This window comes from Argopecten irradians, unplaced genomic scaffold (assembly GCF_041381155.1).
Source record: "Argopecten irradians isolate NY unplaced genomic scaffold, Ai_NY scaffold_0130, whole genome shotgun sequence".
NCBI lineage: Eukaryota > Metazoa > Mollusca > Bivalvia > Pectinida > Pectinidae > Argopecten > Argopecten irradians.
Window position 1 is genome coordinate 25,426 of NW_027187597.1, and position 27,523 is coordinate 52,948.

The 27,523-nt window shown below is 33.7% G+C and overlaps 1 protein-coding gene and 1 long non-coding RNA gene across 4 annotated transcripts; both read right to left on the reverse strand.

Annotated features, from left to right (window-relative positions):
- Positions 1–3,974: 3,974 nt before the first annotated feature.
- LOC138311823 (uncharacterized) lies at positions 3,975–7,954 on the reverse strand. The gene is made up of 3 exons (XR_011206750.1): positions 7,289–7,954; positions 5,347–7,193; positions 3,975–5,200 (listed from the first exon to the last, which is right to left on the reverse strand). It is a non-coding gene; the product is annotated as an uncharacterized lncRNA (long non-coding RNA).
- A 7,724-nt stretch (positions 7,955–15,678) lies between these two features.
- On the reverse strand, positions 15,679–27,368 carry LOC138311824 (uncharacterized). Of its 3 annotated transcripts, none has more exons than XM_069253006.1 (3): positions 27,281–27,368; positions 21,001–21,096; positions 15,679–18,521 (listed from the first exon to the last, which is right to left on the reverse strand). In XM_069253006.1, exons 1-3 carry the CDS (start codon positions 27,331–27,333, stop codon positions 18,353–18,355), a joined length of 318 nt encoding a protein of 105 aa, XP_069109107.1. In that variant the 5' UTR covers positions 27,334–27,368; the 3' UTR covers positions 15,679–18,352. The 3 variants fall into 3 exon arrangements, with proteins under 3 accessions (XP_069109107.1, XP_069109106.1, XP_069109108.1); XM_069253005.1 differs by lacking the exon at positions 27,281–27,368 and adding an exon at positions 25,085–25,500; XM_069253007.1 differs by lacking the exon at positions 27,281–27,368 and adding an exon at positions 21,309–22,383.
- Between the last annotated feature and the right edge of the window lie 155 nt (positions 27,369–27,523).

The window sequence follows — 27,523 nt, forward strand, 5'->3', positions numbered from 1 at the left end:
GGGAAATAGAGGTGAATCTTTTAAATTGCTACTAGTCAGAGTTCTGAATGGAATGCAGATTGTTACCTAATTTTAACCTTAAGAAAGATCCTTGGGAGAAAGGGAACAGAATATGTATAAATTTTGGCTCTAGACCCAAGGAGGGTACTAGCTAGAGTTCTGCATGGATTGTCACCAAATTTGGCCAGAAACATCCTTGGGGGAAGGGGAACAACTAGAAAAGAAAAAATGAACTTGTATTCATAACATAACTTATTACAAACCAAGTGTATCATAATAATTTGAGTCTAAGCTGTATATTTCAGGAGAATATTCTGATTTCTTGCATGGATTTGGCGTTTATTTGTTATTTGCTTATGTCAATTAGCTACATTTCTGCTTGTATTAGACTCACTCCTCATGAATTCTAGTATCATTTTCAACCATTTTGATGTTTAGAGCTTAAAACATAACATTAAAACTGATGTGCCTAAAAAGGAACACGAACTTCAAAAACCAGTGACGATACAAACCCACATGTATATGCTGAGACAATATTTCAAAATAACTTTATTCCAGGTAAAGGTCAACTAAGCAGTATTAGAATTACCTAAATAAATGGTCTTTATGACAAAAACCTAATTTCATTGAGATTTACACCGCAGTTTCTTGTGATTAAATTGAATTGTTATTGTTTATTTATACATGTTTTTCCATGTGTCATGCTTGCACTATGTATACATTTGTATAGATCTGTGAAGTGATATCCATTTTCTGTCCTATTTTCCCCTTTTCTATCTCTTATGTTAATTGTTAATTTATTAGTTTATATACCATCCCTCTTCATACCCTTATCCCCCTTAACCTCCTTCCCCCCTCCCCATCTGTTTTTTTTCTTACCCCCCTGTCCCCTTTTCATAAATAAAACAAGAGGCCCATGGGCCTTAACGGTCACCTGAGTTAGAATATATAATAAAACAAATTAAAGACCCATATAAACACTATATGCTTGGCCTTGAAGTTGGTCAGTGATTTATAAATTTGACTTTTTAGACTATGAAGAGTATTTGCTTCCATCAAACCTGTGAACTTAGAGGTATTTTTTGAAATTTTAATCATTTTGACCCTGTTTGGTCCTGCCCCTCTGGTTCCCCAGGGGGTCATCGAGGACGGATATGGATGTTAAAATGCTATATCTTAGGCTAATAATTCAAAGCAAGTTTGACTAATTTCCTATGAAAATTGGGAAAATAATGTTCACAAATATGTTTTTCCTATATAAACTAAAGCAAACTTGACCCCTCCCCAGGGGGTAACGTGAGACCCCAAGGTCATATAATTCACAATTTTTATAAAACACCTTAAGATCTTTCAATCTGTAATTATTTGATTATACTATTTCCAGAATTTTAGAAGATTTTTGAAGTTTTAGCCTATTTGACACTTTTTTAGCCTCGCCCCTCTGCCTCCAGGGGGTCGGCCAGGACCAATGTTGATATGATATTAAAATGCTATCTCAGGCTAATAATTCTAACCAAGTTTGACTCATTTCCTATGAAAATCGAGCAAAAAATGCTCATTAATGTGTTTTTCCTATATAAACTATAGTAAACTTGACCCCCTCCCCAAGGGGAAACATGAGACCCAGGGTCATATAATTTACAATTTTAATAAAACAAACTTTAAGACCTTTTCATCTATAAAGTGTATTTAATTCTACCATTTCCAGAATTTTAGAAGAAATATTTTTGAAGTTTTAGCCTATTTGACCCCTTTTGGCCCCGCCCCTTTGCCCCCAGGGGGTCGGCCAGGACCAATATGGAAATGATGTTAAAATGCTATCTCAGGCTAATAATTCTAACCAAGTTTGACTCGTTTCCTATGAAAATTGAGCAAAAAATGCTCATAAATGTGTTTTCCCTATATAAACTATAGTAAACTTGACCCCCTCCACAGGGGGAAACATGAGACCCAGGGTATATAATTCACAATTTTTGTAAAGGACCTTAAGACCTTTCTATTTATGAAAAGTATTTGATTCTACCATTTCCAGAATTTCAGAAGAAGATTTTTGAAATTTTAGCCTATTTGACCCCTTTTGACCCCGCCCCTAAGGCCCCTGGGGGTCAGTCATAGAAAATTTGTTAATAGGATTAAATGGCCATCTCATAATGATAATTCTGACAACATTTGACTCATTTCCTATTACAAATGACCAAATAATGCTCAAAAATGTGTTTTCCCAATATAAAACTATAGTAAACTTAACCTCCTCCCCAGGGGGAAACTAGAGACCCCAGGGTCATATAATTCACAATTTTTGTAAAGGACCTTAAGACCTTTCTATCTATGAAGAGTATTTGATTCTACCACATCTTGAGTGGAGAAGAAGATTTTTGAAATTTTACTCAATTTTACCCCTTTTGGCCCCTCCCACAGCCCCCTGGGGGGGGGTGGGGACCATATAATTCACAATTTTGATTGGCCTTATGCCTTAGAAGGTTTGTGCAAAATTTCATTGAAATTGCTTCAGCAGTTTTGGAGAAGAAGTCGAAAATGTAATTGTTTACGACATGTAACACGACAAAAGGCGATTAGAATAGGTCACTTGAGACTTCGTCTCAGGTGACCTAAAAAACAATATAATTTCTAGTGTATGAGAGGAAAATGCCAGAATGGAAGGAAATTGGAGTAATGTGCATGTATATAGTCTTTGTTAAAACATTGTTTGGAAAATCAAAAATAAAAAAAAAAAAAAAAAAAAGAATTGTTATTGTTAACCACTTTTAGTTGCTTTATTATAAAATTGTCAGCAAAATATCCACAATTTCAGGAAACAGCGTATAATATTGCATACATCTGTTATTTTATATTTTGGAATAATCACTGTTTCACATACTTGCTTACCATACCATTTTCTTCTTCTTGCTTCAATACTCTCATGTGGTTTAATACAGTTCAGGATTTGTCCATTTCTGTTCACAAACTGGTATAAATCAGCTTTCCAAAGTAACTAGTCGATACACACCAGACCGGTTATCTTTCAAACTTTACATTAAAGTATTTCAGGTACATATGGTCACAGCATCTATATTATTAATTTCATGATCCATCATGGGTTATGTCCCCTTGCATCAACATTAGTTAGGGGTCACGTTCTGGTGACCTTTCAAATTTGCCAATCAAATTGTTTCTTCCTGATCGTTTCATGAACATTCCTTAAATTCAAGGATTTCCTTTCCTTAACTTTTAAATTCTGCATAGGAAAGCATTACGGATTTTTTTTTAACTTAAGATTTCCTATGGAGAAGTCTAAGTTAAAGAAAGTTCGAGATACTGGTACCTGAGAATCTTGGAAGTGAATCTCAACGGACTAAATAGATATTGTCTAGTTGGGAAAAGATGTCGGAATTATTTTTTTCGTGTACGAAGTCATCTCGCCCAAAGAGCACAACAAAGTCAAAGCCAATTGCCTAATCTTTGAATAAGTGTATAATTAGCATTGAATTGTTGGTAAAGACTATGATGCGAATTTGGCGTAATTCTAAATTTAAAACGGACATGGTTAATTTTCTGATTATTTATGTTAGGCCATACAAAAAATATTTGTGTTTCCGGTAACCCGACCAACTCTATAAAATTAGAGCCTACTCAAAAACTTTTTATCAGTTTTGTCCTCAAGCAAACAAATAACAACCTCAATTTTGTTTGGTTTTGCACAAAATTAGGAATGTGGGTACAAATGCTGTAAATTTAAGACACCAATAATAACCGGGAAATCAAATCCATGGTTTATATAAGGTTGAATAAAGTCTATTTCAGTTTTTTTTACTGCAAGAAACTGGGATGAAGAGAAAAAAAAATGTATATAAAAAAATTCAAGGGTGTTACCAGAAACAAGAATATTTTTTTATTTGGCCTTAACCTGACCCTGATCAGAACCTGCAGCTCGTTTGCTGCTTTAACTCACTGCAATTAAAGACAACATAATCAAATTGATGTTGAAATGGTCATTTATTTGATGACGTAGTTATCATCAAAAATTGGTTGTCATACAAGTATTGTAATTGCATTACGTTATAAATGAGAAACAGCAAAGATGGGGTTCAAATCTTGCCATCTTGCTGATACAAGATATATCGTGTAAATGTATTCATGACCAGGGCTAAAAACCAGAGATAAAACTGTAACACAGAAAAAACTCTGGAAAACTTTCTGAAAATAGTGAAACATAAAAAGTTATCTTGCTGATACAAGATATATCGTGTACATGTTTTCATGACCAGGGCTAAAAACCAGAGATAAAACTGTAACACAGAAAAAACTCTGGAAAACTTTCTGAAAATAGTGAAACATAAAAAGTTGTCATACACAAAGAAAAATATGTAGTACATGCATATAGAAATATAAATGAGAAGCAGCAAAGATGGGGTATAACATACATCTTGCCATCTTGCTGATGCAAGGATATATTACTCTTGTATTCATATCCAGGGTTAAAAACCAGAGAAAAAACTGTAATACAGAGAGAAAAAAAACTCTGGAAAACTTTTCTGACAATAGTGTAACCACAAAAGTTGTCGCACACAAAGACAAAACTAATTCAGTAAACACATATAGTAAGCACTTCCTAAATATATATAAACTAGCATTAAATTAGGACGCGAGTCATAAGTGTGGGTTAATAAGTAATGAAATTAAAATACAAATTTCTTAATCACCGTACAATGGCTTTTTCTTGAAAAGTTATCTGCAGACTGGGAAGTGACAATGCCCCCCACATGCGGTATATGTAGACACATTGATACAATATAATCTTTTGTATTGATGTCCGAAATAAAAAACCAGAGATAAAACTGTGATACAGAAAAAAACCTCTGGAAAACCTTCTGACATTAGTGTAACGACAAAAGTTGTCATACACAAAGACAAAAATATGAAGTACATACATATAGATATATAAATGAAAAGCAGCAAAGATGGAGTACAAATCTTTCTGATACAATAATATATCACTTTTGTATTCATGTCCAGGGTTAAAAACCAGAGATAAAACTGTAATACAGAAAAAAAACTCTGGAAAACCCGACAATAGTTTACCATATAATAGAGAAGCAGCAAATATGGGGTACAAATCTTGCTGATTCAATGATACAATACTCTTGTATTCATGTCTGAGGTTTAAAAACCAGAGATAAAAAACTGCAATACAGAAAAAAAACTCTGGAAAATATGACAATAGTTTACCATATAAAAGAGAAGCAGCAAATATGGGGTACAAATCTTATTGATACAATTATACTCTTGTATTCATGTCTGAGGGTTAAAAACCAGAGATAAAAAACTGTAATTAATACAGAAAAAAACTCTAGAAAACCTTCTGACAATAGTGTTACCTAAAAACTTGCAATTATGCAGTACATACATGTACATATAGAAAACCCTTAGATATAAATGGGATGGGAGTCATTACATGTAGGGGGGGGGGGGGAGGGGGTATTAAATAATTAATAAGTTATGTTGGTAAATTTCATAATCACTTTACAATGGTTATCTCGTTTTCAGATTTCATTGGTCAAATAATCTGCCGCTGATAATATAATATTGTATCTAGTATTCATTCATGTCCAAGGTTAAAAACCAGAGATAAAAAACTGTAACACAGGAAAATAAACCACCTCTAGAAAAACTTTTGACAATAGTGTAACCTATAAACTTGTCATACATAAAGACAAAAAATGCATACATATATATATATGGGTGGGTTATTAAACAACAAGTGTTGGAATTAATATATATTTCCTAATTTAGCCGTACAATGGATATATCTTGAAAAATTATCTGCAGGCTGAGACAAGCGGGGCCCTTTGATGATGATGGATTGGGCTTAACGTTCTTGTTCGGCCCTTAAAAATGAGCAGTACCTGACATGTAGTCAGATTTCATTGGTCAAATAATCTGCCACTGAAACTTCAACTGACCAGTGATTAAGTGCAGGATTCAAGGTTTATTTATTCTCTCTGACTCATAAAAGTATGTAAGAAGTCAAATTTTTGTAATAAATATGTGATATATGGCATAAAGCAATCAAAATATTAGTGCTCTTAGCATATATACATGTACATATATAATTGAAAAGTAATCAAGAGCACTTAACAGGTAATGAATTAGGTCAGAAAGGCCACTTGATAAAGATTGATTTTGAATTAGTTTACATAAATTTTCTAAGAATCTGCCATTTGTATCTAGGTTTTACCATTAAATATATTGAACTTTCCTTGCATTAGTTCTTGACTTGAATAAGTATTAGTGCATTTATTTTAGAATAAGATTTATTTCTTAAAACATTACTGATTCCTGTGCTCATTTTAAAAAGATAAAATACATTGCCAATGTTGATTTACATAAATTACAATTTCTCTCATTTTGCAGAATAGGAAACTGTCTTCGATTCATGATTCTTCATGTAGATTAATATAAGCGGTTCTAAATGTATACATAATTTTGCTATCATTTCATTAAGTTCTAATAAAAATACTTTACTATGTCAAACTGTGTCAATATCGTCATACAGTTTCTGAATAAATTGATGAATTGGTCTTAAATTCATCTTTTGTAAACTAGCTATTTGATTATATATATTCAAACATTACTTTAAGTCAGCTCTGGATAAAATATCTTTAACATGTGACATTAATTTAAAAGAATTTACAAAAGTTAATTGATCTAATATCTTTAACATGTGACATTACTTTAAAAGAATTTACAAAAGTTAATTGATCTAATATCTTTAACATGTGACATTAATTTAAAAGAATTTACAAAAGTTACTTGATCATTTACTTAATGTTATAAGGTTGTGCAAAACATAATTCTGTATTTTATTTCAATAGCAAGCTCGCCAAAGAGCATGAAATTGTTTGTACACTTTCTTAATTTAAGGATGCCTTTACAAAATTGCAAATGTCTTTTTCTATAACATTTGTATTTTCAAATCTTCACACTTTGTATGGATACATTTTCAAAAGAACTGGCATTACAAGTGAATTGAATATCAACAGGAATAGATAAGTTTCTTTTAGATAGCAAATAGATTTACTTGCTTTTTCGGCAGTTTCCTTGCTTTAAAAAAGCTAACATCAAAATAAAAAATGTATATATACCTCGATATGTATACCCTTCTAATAAATCTAATTCTGTATTAAATAATATACCTAGATATGTATTACCCTTCTATAAATACCTCAAATTCTAATATACCTGTATAATGTATACCCTTCTAATAAATCTAATTCTGTATAATATATACCTAGATATGTATACCCTTCTAATAAATCTAATTCTGTATTAAATAATATACCTAGATATGTATACCCTTCTAATAAATCTAATTCTGTATTAAATAATATACCTAGATATGTATACCCTTCTAATAAATCTAATTCTGTATTAAATAATTGAAGTTGTTGGACTGATTTACAATTTGAGAATATTATGATTGTTCCCCTCGATTAAAGATGCTTCACCGCCGACAGAGCATAAATGATGTTCATCATTTGAACAATAATTTGTAATTAATCCTGTCTATTCATGCCTAATTAACACAAAAAAAAATAATATAAAATAATTTATTTCGCCTTAAGTGCTTGCGCAATCAGTACTTCATTCCATATAGGATATAGTGCCACAGAATTTTTTCGGGATACAATTAATTATTTTTCATATTTTTAACTTGAAGTAAAATTAAAAGCTCAAACTTTTCAAAGGTGGTAATGGTGTGAAGTAAGTAACTTTTGTAACTGAAGAAAAATACTAAATCGTCTGCTTCTGTTTTTGATAGTGAAAAAATACCATTTGTCAGCGGTGGAGCATCTTTAAATAGGATTTGACGTTTGAATCTATTTGATGTTGATAAAATGATAATTCATTAATGATCTTATTAAAATGATAATTTATTAATTAGGTTAAATGATAATTTATTGATGACATAAATTATAAAAAAATTGGTTGTCATACAAGTATTGTAATTGCTTTACATTTCTATTCAGCATTATAAATGAGAAGCAGCAAAGATGGGGTTCAAATCTTGCTGATACAAATGTACAATGATAAAATACTCATGTATTCATATCCAAGGTTAAAAACCAGAGATAAGACCAACATAGTAAAAACTCTGGAAAACCTTCTGACAATATTGTAACATAAAACATTGTCACACCAGAAACATATGTTTTTGTTGACGTAAGATGGACCTCTGGTTTATACATTAAAGGCATTTTCCCTCGGCTAACTTTAATTCATAGTTTTGCATCAATACAAAGATTAAACATATCATAGTCATGATTTTTGAAAGCATGAAAATAAGAAAATTATACTTTAATTTTAGACAGTCAGACATTCAAAACTGGAAGTGCATTTTGTATTACATTATTGTATGTAAGTTAAAATGTTATTTTTTTATTTCCAAAGTCTACTAAAACTATCTGAAAATTATTGAACTTTTATAACATATCAAAGTTATTCTCCTATATTTAACTATTTAAGAGCATATTTAAAGAGCATATATATCGTTAGCCTATACAGAAGTACATCTGCCAATCTAAAAATGGCCCATATATATGTTTCTGGTCACACAAAGACAAAAAATGCAATACATACATAGAAAACTCGTGATTTTTGTAGACGCTTGATGATTCTTAACAGATGCATAAGTGCTTTAATTCTTTTGAAACCATACATAAAAATGATATTGGTCAAGGAAGTAATATCAACAGTTATTTTCCATATAACACTGGATCCTTATAGACAAAGGGACAGATCGCCTTGAAAATTCAACAATCTTTTGTCCACACTGTTAGAATTACTTATTTGCCCCATATAAAAATGATATACAATGTACACGTATTTGTTTCAAAATAAAATTCATAAATCCCATAATTTTGATTTTTTGTTCACTTACGTACTGATGACATCTACAGTACCTGTAGGTCACTTATGTACTGGTGACATCTACAGTACCTGTAGGTGATATTTAGAAATAAAGTGAGATAACTCCTTAATTGAATTTGTTATCAACGACAAATTAAGACAGTATAGTTTCAAATTGATCTATCTTACTAAATCTTATTCCATATCATATTGATTTTTCAATGATTATTTTATTACCACACTTTTTTCAATGCTATTTTCTGGTCTACAAGGCAGATGGTCATAACAGCTCAAGCCAGTATGTGTAGAAGGACAATATTTTCAAAAATAAAAAAATATAATTTTTGAAGTTTATCTTAAAATTATTGACTAAAGAATATAGAAATTAAGTCCTTTGGAGTGAGAATGTGAATTAGTAGTTTTAGTGATAGGGTCAGTTCGTACGCGCCTCCCACGTCAGTCCCGTCTAGTCGTTTGTGTCCTGTCATTTGGGAGGTTTTTCGTCAATGTCTTGCAGAGTGAGTAAAAGGATTAAAGAACTTTACTTTTCTATATTCATTAATTGAATAATATAAAATGAAATTTGGACCTTTCTTCTTTTTTTCTTACCCAAAAACAGGCCACACAATGACAATTTTTCCAAAGATTATGATCAAGAATTATTTTTCAAAACATACTTGTTATTGCAAGAGCAAAAAATGACCCTTCTGGCCTTCATAGACTAAAACATAACATTACTAAATGTGTCATTTTTAGAATATGAAATTCTGAATTATTTGGAAAATATAAGTCAATGTAATTTGAAATCAGAGACAAGAATTTGAATTTGTTATCTTCAGTTGTGCAATGTTAGATTTTTTAGAATAAATAAATATAATTATAATGTATATTCTTAACCTTAAGACTTTATTTTCAAATGATGGGAGGTTTCTGTTATGATGAAAAAAAGGCATTCGTCTTTTATAAGAATAAACGTGCTAAAAATCTTTTGTCTCCCTTGACACTAGTTCACTAGATAAGTCTCTTTATCAAAAATAGTTTTCTCCTTCTACCATCATACTGATATGATCTAGTTGCTAAAAACATAAAGATGATCCACCGCTGACATACAGTATTTTTTCTCTATCAAAAACAGGAGCAGATGAATTAGTATTTTTCTTCAGTTACAAAAGTTACTTACACAATTACCACCATTGAAAAGTTTGAGCTTCTTTTTTTATTTCAATAGAAAAATATTAAAAATAATCAATTTTGTCCCGAAAGAAATCCATGGCACTATGCCTTATATCGAATGAAGTATTGATTTTGCATGTACCAAAAGCAAAATAAATGATTTAATATGTATTTTTGTATTAGAGACATACATACATCATTAACTATCAACTACCGTTCAAATAATAATGGGTATCGTTTATGCTCTGTCGGCGGTGGAACATCCCAGAGTAACAAAATTCAATGAAATATTTCGTAAATGATTTTGGCACTAGTGTGAAAACTTTTTTTATTAAATCGATCCTGGTATTAAGGATCTGCTCTGGTTAAAAGTAAAATTTGTCTGACTATACAAACGATAATCTAAAGCAATATTTTGCAAATTAGTTGTCTGATAAGTTTAATATTCATGAAATTGACAAAACCAAAGTTTGTTTTAAAGCAAAAATAATAACACACTGTCAACCCATATTTTTGCTCAGAACAGCTGTGTATGTCCCCCCTACCCCCTAAATTTTGAAGATGAAAATTCCTCGTTTTTGCCAGATTGAACGCTTCCCAGAAAAAGTTCTGATGACTGACTTTTTCTAAGATTTTGCAGCTCAAAGTTGTTTCTAAAACCATCATAAAAACAGGGGGTCAGTGTGTTTGATGTTTTGTCCAATTACAAAATGTGTTATTTTTCAGCTTTTCTTGTAAAAAATTCAAAGAAGTTGATCTTTCACTAAAATGTAAAAAATAAAGACCAATATGTTATAATCTCCCCCTTAAATGCTTATCATTGACATCTCAGTGATCATAACAAAACGATTTACAGCAAAAATTAACTCAATATATCTAAAACTGTTGTTGCACTGACAAGTTAAGTAAAACTATTGAAGCTAAAAAGGTGAAATTTCACCTCTCTACAAATTTAAAATGTAAAAAATGCACGTTTTCAAAATGGCCGCCAAATCAAACTCATATATGAAAAATTTACAACAAAAAGAAGTCCACTTCGTAACATATTTTTATATAGCAACTTGCTACAAATTAAATGGTGAAAATTAGTTTTTAAAAATCTTTAATTAAAGATGAATCGAGACTTCAACGAGACGGAAACCTCACCAGAGCAGATCCATTAGTGGTATTCAGTTCGTATTGATAGTGTGTATAACTCAAGTATTGACCTTAAAGTTTAATAATTCATTAACATCTTTATCTCTCTTTAATGAGTGAAAAAAAAGAAACTGACTTTGATTTACAAAATGTAATTTACTAAATTTCATAACAGTACCTGAATGGAAAGGTACCGGTATCTGCCAATCACTATTTATCAGGGATCGTCTGCCATCGGGTCTCACTATCCTGATAATTGACACTATCTTGATGGTATCACTATCGAACATTTTGGATTGTCAACAGGAGTCACCAGACTTCCTTCTTTTGAGATGAGATAAGAGCCAGGCACCAAATGAGGTGCGCAGATACTGGAGTTGCCATTCGGGTTGTCACTATCCTGGTGGTTGTTACGATCCAATGGTGTCACTATCTTCATGGTTGTCAAATTCCTGATGGTTATGGCTATGGGTTCGAATCCCATGTGGGGCAGTTGCCAGGTACTGACCACTGGCCGGTGATTTTTCCCCGGGTACTCCGGCTTTCCTCCACCAACAAACCTGGCACGTCCTTACATGACCCTGGCTGTTACTATTCTGATGGTTAATTGCCACTAACCTCATGGTGGTCACTATCCTGACGGATGTCACTAACTTGATGGTATCACTTTTCTCCGATGCCTACTGTTTTGGGTTTGCCAACAAGAGTCGCCAAACTAAAACTTCCTTGTCTTGGATTGAACAGCCAATGAGTCCAGTGCCTTGCAGAACCCCAAAAGTGGTCAAGATACTGCAGCTGTCATTGGAGAGAAATAGTGAAATCATTCAGTAAAGTGGAAATCATGATATGACATGTTTATAGTTTCTTTTAAAGATTGCGGTTACAAAATTCCACTAATAAAAGATAGCTGCATGTTAGCTACTTGGCAGACATATTTTTCCCAAATTACTACTCAACAAGGGTACTAGGGAAACATATATACAGATAGTATGTTGATTCGAAATAACATGAGCAATAAAACTGCAATTTAACTTTACAATTAGATGTAAGCTTTACACATGAGGTTTTATAGTAAATGTACCTGTTTGGAGCTCTGCTAATCACTAATGGTCACCATCACGGAACGTCTGCCATCGGGCATCACTATCCTGATGGTTGTCATTTTTTTGATGGTGTCACATAATCCTGATGGTTGTCATTTTTTGATGTGTCGCTATAATCCTGATAGTTGTCACTTTTTTGATGGTGTCACTATAATCCTGATGGTTGTCATTTTTTTGTGTGTCACTATAATCCTGATGGTTGTCGATATACTGGTTGTCACTATCATGGTGATCATCACAATCCTAAGATGCCAATTATTTTGAATTGCCAACAACAGTTACAATAATAAAACTTCCTTTTCTTGGGGGTGAACAGCCACTTAGAAGAGTTATGAACCTTGTAGATCACCAAAAGATACTGCAGCTGCCATTTGGGGAGAAAAAGTGAAATCAGTTAGTTTGGTGAAAAACATATGATCTGATTGAACCCAGTGGTTACAAACTTAACTATTCAAATTCTAATTAGCTGTCTGTTAGCTATTTTAGACATATGAGCCCCAATATGCAATGTGCTCAACAAGGGTACTAGGGAAACCTTTATTCTTGCATGAAAATTGAGAGAGATCCCTTTGTAGTTTTGATAAATTATCAATGGACACAAGAATTCCACGGAAGTGGATGTGTCGCCTGCACAGCATCACAAAAATAGTTATTTACAGTTGAAAATATTGTTAATTATTAGGTGAAGTTATCAAGTCCCGTAACTCTTGCAAATATGGATGGATTTGGACCAGTATCAAACCACTCCCAGATCTTATTAACCAATATACCAAAGGAGAAGGTACGTTAAGACTCGAATATGGCCTCAAAATTAATTCTCCTGTAAAGAACAACATATTTTGCCATATAACAGCTGAATACATTTGCTAACACATTACATCTCGAAAATATCCCGCATGTGCCAATTATGTTCACTATGACGTCATCAACATGCAGTTTCCCGCCATTTTTCACAAAAATCCTTGAAAAATCATACTTTTTGAGTGGTTTTCTCTAAAAATGAATGTGGCCGCCGCCTTCGTGGAGCAGAAAGAGATTTTCACACGTTGTGTATCGTGTATTTACGCATATCCATGCAAAATGTAAAGTTGCTCCAAGGTGGCGGCCAAATTCATTTCAAGCCTTTTCTAACCTAAAGATGATGAATTTCTAGCAAAATTTGGCGAGAAGAGGAAAATCATCAATTTGATGACGTCATAGGTGGGACACATCGTGTACATGGTTATAAAAAAATATGTTTTAATGAATGGCAAGTATGAGAGTATTTATTGATATGAAATAGATGGGGATCAGAGTTATTTTTTTCGGCCTGAAAAATTAAGGCCAAATACTGGTCCTATCATATCTACTCCTTTGGTTGAAATTGGACAATACCAAAGTTATCAAGTGAAAACCATGGATTTATCTGTTTTGACAATTTTAAAGTCCCATTACTCTTGACAATATTGATGGATTTTGACAATTATTGAACTCATCCGAGATCACATTGATAAAAAGCAATATACCAAATGGTTGAAATTAGACAATAAATACTAAAGCTATTGAGTGGAAACCATGGATTTATCTATTTTGACAATTTTAAGGTCCCGTAACTCTTGTAAATATTGACAGATTTTGACAATTATCGAACTCGTCTGAGATCTTATCGATATAAAGCAATGAACCTTTGATTGAAATCGGACATTAAATATTTAAGTTATCGCACAGAAACCATTTCCCCGACGACGACAGTGCAGACATAGTGATACCTAAGTATTTCCGAACGGACACTGGTCCAAGGATAAAAGATAATTTGAATGACCCACCACTTGATGGTGATGGGCACAAAATACACACATGCAGTTGCAATAACACTGTAGTTTAATTTTACAATTCAATTATAGCTTTTTTTAATATAAGTTTTTAATAGTAAATGTACCTGAATGGAGCTCTGCTAATCACTACTAGTCGCCATTACGTCTGCCATCGGGTGTCATTATTCTGATGGTTCTCAATATTGATGGTTGTCACTATCCTGGTGGTTGTCTCTATCCTGATGGTTGTCACTGTCCTGATTGAATCACTATCCTGGTCCAGATGCTCTGCTAAGCATTATGGGTCGCTATCAAAGAACGTTTTCTATCTAGTGTCACTGTCCTGATGGTTGTCGCATATCTTCATGGTATCACTATCCTGGTGGTTGTCTCTATCCTGATTGAATCACTGTCCTGGTCCAGATGCTCTGCTAAGCATTATGGGTCGCTATCAAAGAACGTTTGCTATCTGGTGTCACTGTCCTGATGGTTGTCGCATATCTTCATGGTATCACTATCCTGGTGGTTGTCTCTATCCTGATGTTGTCACTGTCCTGATTGAATCACTATCCTGGTCCAGATGCTCTGCTAAGCATTATGGGTCGCTATCAAAGGAGGTTTGTCCTGATGGTTGTCGCATATCTTCATGGTATCACTATCCTGAAAAATATGAAAATATTTGAAATTATTATGACATCAGGATCATGTCATGTATTGCCATTGTGAATTTTTTTATTTACAATATTTACATTTTTATTTACAATATTAACTTTTTTTTTTTTTTTTTTTTTTATTTTTTTTTTTTTTTTTTTTTTTTTTTTTTTTTTTTTTTTTTTTTTTTTTTTTTTTTTTTTTTTTTTTTTTTTTTTTTTTTTTTTTTTTTTTGTTTTTTTTTTTTTTTTTTTCATTTTTCATAAAAACACAATTTTAATACCCCAGAACATTTATACATTTGAAAGCTGCCAAGGTTGGGGCCTTGGGGTCAGCCTTTTAAATATAAACAGATGTCCCCTCACAGGGGGGCTTTCATTCGTCACACGTTAACACTAACGATCTTTCTAACTAACTTTCTTTCTAACTTTCTTACAAACTTTCTTAGAAACATTTTTTCAAACTTTCATAAGCTTTCTTACAAACTTTCATCAACTTTCTTACAAACTTCCTTACAAACTTTCTTTCTAACTTTCTTACAAACTTTCTTACAAACTTTCTTTCTAACTTTCTTACAAACTTTCTTACAAACTTTCTTACAAACTTTCTTTCTAACTTTCTTACAAACTTTCTTACAAACTTTCTTTCTAACTTTCTTACTAACTTTCTTACAAACTTTCTAACTTTCTTACAAACTTTCTTACAAACTTTCTTACAAACTTCCTTACAAACTTTCTTTCAAACTTTCTTTCTAACTTTCTTACAAACTTTCTTACAACTTTCAACTTTCAACTTTCTTACAAACTTTTTTCTAACTTTCTTACAACTTCTTCAACTTTCTTACAACTTTCTTAACTTTCTTACAAACTTTCTTACTTCTTACAACTTTCTTTCATTTCTAACTTTTTCTTTCTTTCTAGCTTTCATTCCTTTTATTACATACAATTTAATTCTACAACTTCTCTACCTGTTGTCCTGGATTTAGATGGCATTGTGCAGGAACGGGGAGGGAGGGGGATGCAAGGGCAAATGGTTACTTTAGATACCTTAGATACTTTAACGTGATACTTTATAAGGTCGACCTGAAAGGTCAGGATAACCTAACAATTTCGCAGAAACTTGCCTAAATTTCCAATATGGTCCCAACCAAGTGTTTTTTTCCGGGCCTATGCAAAATCCAAGATGGCCACTACAGTGTCCATTATTTAAAACTACTTCTACTAGTATGATTTATAGTAATACTTGTCTGAAATTATCCGGACATGATTTCAAACATATGCTATTTTTTGGATTGATCCGAAATCAAAGATGCCTACCCTGACCACCATCTTCTATCTATCAACGCAACATGTCTAAAACGATCCTGACATTGTCCTTACCAAGTGTACTTTAAAATACATTTTCAATGATGGGCACAAAAATCGCCATCTTGAAAAAAAATTCATTTCCTTTTTCAATGGAGCCAAGGTTGTTAAATGACTTTATGGTCTCCTGTATTTTAATTAGGGACCTTTCACCTTTTGATGACCAGTTCAAATCCCACGTGGGGCAGTTACCTGGCACTCATTGCTGGTCAACGGCATTTCTTCACCGATGACGCTGGCTGTTAATTTGGTCAACTGCAAGTGTACATATAGAAAGTAGCGGTTAGAATGTTATTTACTAAATGCGTGCTTAATTGTGCTAGGGTATATGGGTAGGGTAATGTGAGTATTGTTAGGGACAGGGACGAAATATTCCTATTAACTACTTTCTGTACACTTCAGTTGAGTCAAAATTAAAGCATTGCAGTCGTATCACTGCAAGTGTTCAGTGTCCTCAAAATCTTAAGTTATACCTCAAATAACAATAATTGGGTCACTGCAAATGGTCAGTATCCTCAAAATCCTGTGATTTACCAAGTCTTGCAGTCGTATCACTGCAAGTGGTCAGTATCCTCAAAATCCTGTGATTTACCAAGTATTGCAGTCGTATCACTGCAAGTGGTCAGTGTCCTTAAAATCTTAAGTAAGTTATACCTCAAATAACAATAATTGGGTCACTGCAAGTGGTCAGTATCCTCAAAATCCTGTGATTTACCAAGTATTGCAGTCGTATCACTGCAAGTGGTCAGTGTCCTCAAAATCTTAAGTTATACCTCAAATAACAATAATTGGGTCACTGCTAAGTGGTCAGTGTTCTCAGGATCGCAAGTTCTATCTCATAACAATAATTGGGTCACTGCAAGTGGTCAGTATAATCCTCAAAATCCTGTGATTTACCAAGTATTGCAGTCGTATCACTGCAAGTGGTCAGTGTCCTCAAGATCTTAAGTTATACCTCAAATAACAATAATTGGGTCACTGCAAGTGGTCAGTATCCTCAAAATCCTGTGATTTACCAAGTATTGCAGTCGTATCACTGCAAGTGGTCAGTGTCCTCAAGATCTCAAGTAAGTTATACCTCAAATAACAATAATTGGGTCACTGCAAGTGGTCAGTATCCTCAAAATCCTGTGATTTACCAAGTATTGCAGTCGTATCACTGCAAGTGGTCAGTGTCCTCAAAATCTTAAGTTATACCTCAAATAACAATAATTGGGTCACTGCAAGTGGTCAGTATCCTCAAAATCCTGTGATTTACCAAGTATTGCAGTCGTATCACTGCTAAGTGGTCAGTGTCCTCAAGATCTTAAGTTATACCTCAAATAACAATAATTGGGTCACTGCTAAGTGGTCAGTGTCCTCAAGATCTCAAGTTATACCTCAAATAACAATAATTGGGTCACTGCTAAGTGGTCAGTGTCCTCAAAATCTTAAGTTATACCTCAAATAACAATAATTGGGTCACTGCTAAGTGGTCAGTGTCCTCAAAATCTTAAGTTATACCTCAAATAACAATAATTGGGTCACTGCTAAGTGGTCAGCGTCCTCAATATTTTGTGATGTATTTCAATTAACACCTTATTGGGATCACTGCATGAGTTCAGTGTCCTACAAAAACTTTAAACCTTAAAACTATATATATTGTATACCAATTTACAATACCAATAGACCAAAATTTCAGAAATTTTTCAAGAATTTAAAAAGTGGACACTGGCAGCCATCTTTGAATGCAATCCTGGAAAAAACCCTTTATGCACACTCCAAAGAGTATGTCTGTCAAAACCTTATAGCATTACATGATATACCTCAAATAACCGGAAGTTGTATCACTACACGTGTTCATGTGTTCCTCACAACCTACCACATAACCATATCACTGAATGCATTCCGTATCCCAAAAAATCTTACAAAAAATGTACCTCAAACAACCTTAAGTTGTAATAATAGTAATTCGAAACGGAGCAAAAACAATGTCCCTTCTTCGTTTAGGGTACAAAAGTATGGAACGGAATTTGGGAGGAAATTACCAAATCACCTAAATGGGGACTGATCTTAGATGTTGGAATGAACAACCAATTAATGGTGTATACTATTGTATACATTTTTGGGTGAGGGACAGGAATTGGGACGATTTTTGAGGGGTTACCACATCCTCAAGCAACATCATTCCATGGACAAACAGATAAAGGATATTACATTACAATACATTATATATGACATCACATTACATAATCCTTATGCCAAGCTGGTCTGCGGGTGGCACGACCAGATCTGCGGATAGGAACAGGTGATGCTGGGACTGGTACTGCGGGGACAACAGAGCTGGAGCTAGGCTGGTCAGCAGCAGGGACAGGGAAAACCTCTCCTCGGCAGCAGCAGGTAGCGTACACAACCTGCAAGATCACAAGTACACAGTTCAGTAAACAAGTATAGGCGCATATTACAAAATATTCAGCAGATATACAAGAGAGAATATTGCTGAAATATTGGCCAGATATGTTCATGGTTTATGAAAAAAATGATATCATTTATGAATATGAAAGACTCGTGAGTATGTGAATATGAAGGATATGGATATACTAGTAATCAACTTGAGGGCAAAGAACAATATTTATTTGTACGTCACAATTTATTTTTAAAAACTGTACGTACATTTTTTCATCCCGAGTGCAGATTATCCTTATTCTTCCTACACATACATTAATATGTATATGAAAGGAACCATGGCACAAATAACTTCTCCAAATATTGTATTAGATTTGTGTTCTCAGCCATGTTCCTTTTTGCTCAATTTTGACCTATTGTATTCCATGGCGGCCATCGTGGTTACTGGTCTATAAAAGTTGCACAAAAAAAGACCTCAAAATAATTTTAGCCGCTAGTAACAATACGATCTATAACTTAAAAACAATAAAAATGAACTTGCTAACGGATCCCTGCTGAGCAGTGAATAAAGAGAGATAACTCTTACTGGTTTTAGAAAATTTGAAACCGTGACAAAATTTGTTATTTTACTCACAATTATGGTATTTTTCACTTTAAAAATTTAGAATTTGATTTAAACATCTTTGATGCTGGTCAAAAAAAATTAAAACGGTCGACACATCTGCAGGTCACCAGAAATGACCTTACGAAATTTCATGGCAATCCGACTTAAAGTTTGAGAAAATGGTCAAAGTCCCGGCAGAAAAAGAAGACCCAGAAGAAGAATACCTTATTAAGTTAGAAATGTATAAAGAAAATATGTAAGAATCTGAATATAACCTTAACTTGTTAAATAAACTAGATAGACCATTCATACCTAGTCATAATCATATTTTATTTAAAAGTATTAAGGGATGTAAACTTAACGTATTTTTGTCTAATTGAAAAAAATAAATGCTTGGTAATTAACAGAGAGGAAATGGAAGCAACAAGCACGTCTTTAGAAACATGCATACACAGGAAAAGAACAAATATAAAAATACCTTTTCAAAGTTACCAAAGATACATCAATACAATGGTTCCAGTATACCTTTTCAAAGTTACCAAAGATACATCAATTAAAAATTAAAAATATTTCTGAAATAAATTATGTAATATCTGTAATACAGAAGTTGAAACCAAAGAACACATATTTTGGTATTGTCAAAAATCTTTCCAAATATAGCAAGATATGAAAAGAAAAATATATGTAAAAACTAATAATGTTAAAAAACTAATTATGTTATGGAATTTAAATTAGAAACAGTACATGTTTTGGTATTGTCAAAAATCTTTCCAAATATGGCAAGATATGAAAAGAAAAATATACGTAAAAACTAATAATGTTGTGGAATTTAAATTAGATACAGTACTCTTTGGTGAGACTGAAAATTTGTCAATACCACTCAATTTTGATATTCTATAATAAATTATGAAGTTTTGTATTTTTTCCTGTATCATGAAAAAAACAAAACATAAATATGGAAGGTTTGATGGAGTTTTTGTTTACAAAATATGATGTTGGAAAAAAAAGCTGTCAATACCAAATAGGTGTATTGAGAAATTTGATCAAATATGGATCAATTGGAAATACATTTTTGAATAGTTCTTGAAATATGCCAATCAATCTTTGTATGATGTTTTATGTTGTAGTACTTAAATATGTATGATTTGAATTCTTTTTGGTTTGTTTGTGTATTGTCTATAATTCTTTCTATGTGTGTGTGTCTTTTTTCTATTTTTTGTTTGTTGATACAAACATTACATTCTCTCTAGTTCTACTACAAACATTAATCAAAAACAATAAATTCCAAATCATTGTTATCAGAATACTCAATACACATGTAATTTTCTTGATTTGTTTTCTGCAAAAAGTTACATATGCATGTCCCTTCAACTAAAATGGCTTTCAAAATTTATCTGTAAAAATTATATTTGTATTGGTGCATGCTTTGGAGGACAATATTGTTCGAGGAGTTGACCTCAGGGCACCCAGCTCTGGCAGCTCTTACCAAAACACTAATGTGTATGTATATACACATCACATACAGCTGGGGGAATAAAATATTTGTACTGTAAAAAAAAAAAAAAAAAAAAAACACACACACACACACAATAAGTTCCCTAGGGACTCCATTGAGGGTGCGGGGGGGGGGGGGGGGGGGGGGACTTACAAATTGTGAACTATATGACCCTGAGATCAGTAATCCATAATTTTGGTTGACCTTTGGCCATGAGAGGCTTCTGCAAATTTCTAATGAATTTGGTTAAGTGGTTTAGGAGAAGTCGTCGAAGATATAAATTGTTTATCGCTATACAAACAGAAGGCGATTAGGTTAAGTCTTTCTCACGTGACCTGAACACTTTTTCACGGTAGGGAATAATGAATTTTTACATCTAAAATCTTACCACAGCCTCCGCAAGAGAAAGCCCACGGCTAACCACCACTGCGAGCGACGTCGCAACCCGGTCAACCAAACTGCGGAAGGAAGTGTAAAACACAACCTGGCAAAGAACAAGAACGACAGAAGTTCAGATAAGATAAAAAAAAAACACGACAAACATCAACAATTGCTTTAGATTTATACCGGTCGTGTGTAATATTATGAAAAAACACATGGATATTATCAAGATTTTCTTTGGATTTCTTTGAAATGGGGGAGAATCCATTGCTGTTAATTTATCGAAACCCTATACATATATGCTTGCATACATACCAAGCTGGATACACATTCCCTAGGTGAAGGACACATGGCAAATGATGAGTGACCTTATAAACCTATTTCATTTGTCTAGGAAGCTGTTCCTGTTATTTACATCACAGGGATCTGAGAATTAGTTACAGATTATATATAATCATGGACCCACCAGAGTACCCCAAGACCATTACGTTTGATTGGATCCCGTGTCATCTGGAAAATCCTGTTGATATTACTTCTTTGGCCCCTATATATGTATTATAATATCAAGGGTATGAACTCTACGGTAGAGAAAAACAGACATATTTTTGTGTATCCGAGTTGTTTTTATAAACGGGCTCTACATATCAGTGACGCATATCGAACATTAAAGTTATATGTGCCGTAACTGGACAAAAAAAATTGATGTTATTTTTTCTTTATTAATCTATTGAAAACCACAAGGTTTGACGAATTAAGCTGTGAAAGTCATTCAAATGACTTCAGATGCCTTATAAATATTAGCCTCAACACATATACTGTAAAGTTGTTGTATTTTATGCGTTATGTATGTTTAGATGGAAACATACCTGCAATTATAATTTTACAATTACTAATAACACTGTAAAAATGTGAAATGAAATTGTAGACCACAATTTGGCTTCATGGTCTGACCGTATGTACTCATTTCAATTCACTATAAATATAAATATAATGCCAAAAATCATTTTCAGCTCTTATATGTGCTTGTAAAATAAAAACCTATGGATAGAAAGTAGTGTAATTCTCAAAAATTGGTTACTTTTGGTAATGAATAACATATTAAAAACTCATCTTGATTCACGAGTATGAAAAATACGGCATCTATAACTTTAAAAAGAAATAATTGATACCATAAAACATGTATATACTATTGACTACAAATTTGTGTTAGGTCCCTGTGTTTAGACTTGCACATCTAAAATGTTTGTTTTTCCCGTGCGAAGTTGATCGGGTCACGACAATTACGGAAGCGTTTCGTACATGTATGTTCACTGGAGTTTGACGTTCTGTCAATAACAGATAGTTGAAATATATATAAAAAATACCTCTATATATACTATTTTATATAATGACTTATGTATAGTATAAATATAAGAAATACCTCTATATACTATTTTATATAATGACTTATGTATAGTATAAATATAAAAAAACACCTTTATCCTATTTTATATAGTATATAGGGGTATTTTTTTGATATTTTTTTTTATATTATTGACAGAACGTCAGACTCCTGTGGTATGTGCCTTTAGCCTATACATTGTAGCTACTAGTACATCGATCGGGCCAAGAAAATGTTTTTCCGGAGTTTCCGTGAATTTATTGTGGGCCACATTAATTATTTCATATTTTTTTATGACTTCACATTTGGTGTCAGTAACGTATTACCCAGTTTTAGTCAACATTTTATGCAGGGATCTAGAGAACGTGGCAATTTTCTTGTAAATGTTTGCGATTACAAAAAAAAAAAAAAAAAAAAAAAAAAAAAGGCCAAAGAGGCCTTCACCTGAGTGCTGCTACAGAAAGAGCAGCATGCAAAGTTGGTTCAAATCTGTTAAAAGTATTTATGAATCAGAATAAACTTTAAAGTTGAACCTTCGTATTAGAATTTTTATTTTGATAGTGTATTATGTTACCAAACCTTATGCTTAAAATTCCAATTTGCTTTGCCAACGTTAAACAACAAAAACCAAACTAGAAGTCAGTCAGTGTCAGTGATTTTATAAATTTCACTATTTAATCTATGAAGAGTATTTGGTTCCATCAAACCTGTGAATTCAGAAGCAGATTTTTGAAATTTAAGCCATTTTGACCCATTTTGGCCCGCCCCTCTGGTCCCTGGGGTCAGCCAGGACCAATATGGATATGGTGTTAAAATGCTATTTCATGGCTAATAATTCTAACCCAGTTTGACTCATTTCCTATTAAAACTAAGCAAATAATGTTCATAAATGTATTTTTTCCCCTATAAACTATAGTGAATTTGACCCTTCCCCAGGGGAAAGTCTGAGATCCGAGGGCCATGCAATTCACAATTTTTGTAAAGGGCCTTATGACCTTCCAATCTATGAAGAGTATCTGGTTCCATCAAATCTGTGAATTCAGAAGAAGATTTTTGAAGTTTTAGCCTATTTGACCCGTTTTGGCCCCGCCCCTAAGGCCCCTTGGGGTCGGTCAAGACCGATATGGATATGACGATAAAATGCTGTCACAGGCAAAAAATCTAACCCAGTTTGGCTAATTTCCTATGAAAAATAAGCAAATAACATTCATAAATGTGTTTTTCCTATATAAACTATAGTAAATTTGACCCCCCTCCCCAGGGGGAAACATGAAACCCCAGGGTCATATAATTCACAATTTTCGTAAAGGACCTTAAGACCTCTCCATCTATGAAGAGTATTTGATTCTACCAGTTCCAGAAGAAGATTTTTGAAGTTTATGCCTATTTGACCCCTTTTGGCCCCACCGCTAAAGGCCCCTAGGAGTCGGTCATGGAAAATTTGTTAATAGGATTCAATGGCCATTTCATAGGGATAATTCTGACAACATTTAACTAATTTTCTATTATAAATGACCAAATAATGCTCCAAAATGTGTTTTCACTACATAAACTATAGTAAATTTGACCCCCCTCCCCAGGGGGAAACCTGAGACCCCAGGGTCATGTAATTCACAATTTTTGTAGAGGGCCTTGAGACCTTTGAGTATTTGATTCTGCCATTTCTGGAATTTCAGAAGAAGATTTTTGAAGTTTTAGCCTATTTGACCCCTTTTGGCCCCACCCCTCAGGCCCCTAGGGAGCTGGGACCATATAATTCACAATTTTGGTGGACCTTTGGCTATGAAAAGTTTCTGCAAAATTTCAACAAATTTGGTTCAGTAGTTTTGGAGAAGAAGTCGAAAAAGTAAATTGTTTATCGCCATACGACGCACGACGGACGACGACGGACAAAAGGCGATTAGAATAGGTCACTTGAGACTTCGTCACAGGTGACCTAAAAACTGAAAAGTTACCTATATTGTACCTTTAACAGAGCTCTATCTAAAGTTTACATGTATACTATGATATATTGTCAATCTCCTTATTTATTACATATAACTAACAATATTCAGCATCAAAATTACATCAGCCACCTATTTCAATCATTCGCTAAGTGGAATTAAAGTTTAGTAGTAATAGCACAGGCGTTTGGCTCTATAGACATTTTCTCCATATATATATGTATGATACTGTACAGTATTACATAAAGAGAGCAAAATGTCTATAGAGCCAAATGCCTGTGGTAATAGTAAGTATACCTAACAGGCTTTACAACCTTTAGAAGCTGGAAAGTATTGATACATGTACAGTATCTTTACTATACGAGTTTGAATGTATAATTAAGAAAAAAGCACAGACCATTTCCGCGCAGCCTCGCTTTCAATGCTTTCAACTTTTCTTTACTTTAATGGTCAGAACTGGGAAACTAAGCAGAACTTTACCGCCGTATTAATATGTGAGAACTTTTGGAAGGCCAATGAACGCATTTAGACTGGTTTTCTTTGCCCGACTATTCACTTTAAGTGTAATTATTACTTTAATAATATTAAAATATTTTTAAAATCAGAATCATCTATTATATATATATTGCCGTGAATATGAGAAGGCTTCATAAGTTGAAATAACTTGTTCCCGATCCCATTGTTCTTACACAGATAAAAAATGTTTTAAATAAGAAAATAACTTAAAACTTTAGTCTGGACTAGGAATAAAAACGAACGTTACATACCTTACCACAGTACACAAACTTGCCTAGACACTGAAGGATCACCTCCAATGCCAGGAAGAGCGCAACGAAGAGTTCCATGATGAATCTTGGATAGGTAGCAAAGAGCGTGCAGTATCGTCAGAGAAAATCTGAGAAGTGGGCAGAGATCTGGCGCCAAATTCAGAACCAACAATAGTCCTCGTGCCACGTGACCAGCATATTAATCCAGCCAATAGGATACTACGACCGGTTAGTGAAAAGTGGTCAACTCACCACATCACGGGGATCACACAGGGATACGAGAATTACCGATTTCTGATTTAGACCTTTAAAACGTCTAAATATGTCTTAGGGCACTCTGGTCTAAACTGTGACTAATTCTCAGATCCCTGTGGAGGATCTGGAAATTAGTTTAGAACGTTTCTAATTTTTTTATTTTTTTTTAAATTTAGACCCTTAAAATGCCCCATATTCCCAATGAACGTCTTAGAATAGTCTAAGACCTGGCATGAATTTCAAACTAACATCATAAATATATCCAGACGTCTTGTGTCTCTCACCTGTTTTTTTTAGAGTATTTATCTTACAATTAGAAAATAAGATTATTAGCAAATTGACCCACGATTTGTTTGTTTTTAAATCCATACCAAATAATGATGATATATATACCATAGGAATATCCTATCCAATACATATTGTCAGAGAGGAAGTAATTTATATGAAAAAGTAGCCTAATTCACCCTTTTGGCCCCGCCCCTCAAGCCCCCGGGGGTCAGCCCTATCATTTATCAATTTTGAATCCCACCGTATATGGATGCTACTATTGAATAAAGAGTGCTATCCCGTGCATAGTTTCTGGAGTCGTTTATAGGAAATAGCCAAATTGACCCCTTTTGACCCTGCCACTCACGATCATTCCCCATGGGGTCAGCCTCGTCATTTGTACAATTTTGAATCCCCACTCTACAAGGATGCTACCATTGCATGATGAGTGCTCTTCCATGCTTAGTTTCAGAGCAGAAGTCGTTTATATGACGGGGAGTCAACCCCATCTTTTTACTATTTTAATCCCCATCCTATAAGGATGCTACCATTGCATTATGAGTGCTATCCCATGATAAGTTACAGAGAAGAAGTAGTTTATACGGTAAAAGCCAAATTGATCCCTTTTGACCCCGCCCCTCTGGCTCCCGGGGGTCAGCCCATCATTTGTATAATTTTGAATCCTCACACTATAAGGATGCTACCATTGCATTTTTGTGCTCTCCCATGCTTACCTACAGAAGAAGTCGTTTACATGGAAATAGACAAATTGACCCCTTTTGACACCGTCCCTCAGGCCCCATGGGGTTCAGCCCCATCATTTGAATAATTTTGAATCCCCACCCTATAAGGATGCTACCATTGGCATTAAGAGTGATATCCCATGCTTATATGGTAACAGCCAAATTGATCCCTTTTGACACCGCCCCTCAAGTCTCGGGGGGGGGGGGGGGGTCAGCCCCATCACTTGAACAATTTACAGTCAGTAATCCATAAGGATTCAATTCTTTAATTCCTTGAACCTTACGGTTCATCAGAAAAAAGTGCATGAATATATACAGTGCAACAAAACTTACAATATACAATCACATAGATATTTAACACACAGACACACATACATAGTGTAGATACACCCAACACGTGCACGACCGCTACGCTAGTGTAGAGAGTGTTTCTACATTTGTTTCAAACAGTATTTATTCTTTTTTTCATGGCAAAAACTATAAATTTTCCTAAATTAGATAATTCTTTATTATTTCTTGTTTCCAGAAGTTGAATAAATTTGGCCATGCTAGGATTATTATGATGATATTTTTTGATAAAACGGTTTCTAATATCTAAGTAATTATTGCATTTAATTATGAAATGGTACTCGTCTTCAATGTCATCATTATCACAACATATACATTTTTGAATGTGTCTGTCTATATTTCTATATCTACCGGTTTCTACATTTAGTTTATGAGAAGGATGCTATCATTCAAATTTTGTGAATTCCGACGAGTGATTATGGGAAGAAGTCGATTGTTGATGGACGGACGCCGGACGCCACAGTATCGCTTAAGAACAAAAATATAAAAAAAAAAGAATAGCTTCTCCCAAGCGCTTTCGCGGCTCTTGTCGTTCTTCAGAAGATTTCATGGTATTAATAATAAATCACACAGAATAACTTACGTTTGAAGAGAACGTGTCCACCACTTTAATCTGTCTAAGTGTGGTAAATACATGTAGATAGCAATGAAAAACGATGTCCAGCCGTCTCTGTCCAGTGCGTGAATGCGAACATAAAGAACGTACAGGTGCACGAACAGGTACACAAATCACGTGACACATTTGCATGACACTACTAAAGCATGAGGACTGCTGGCACAACATATCAAACAAACCGATCGGTTATACCACAGGGATCTGAGAATC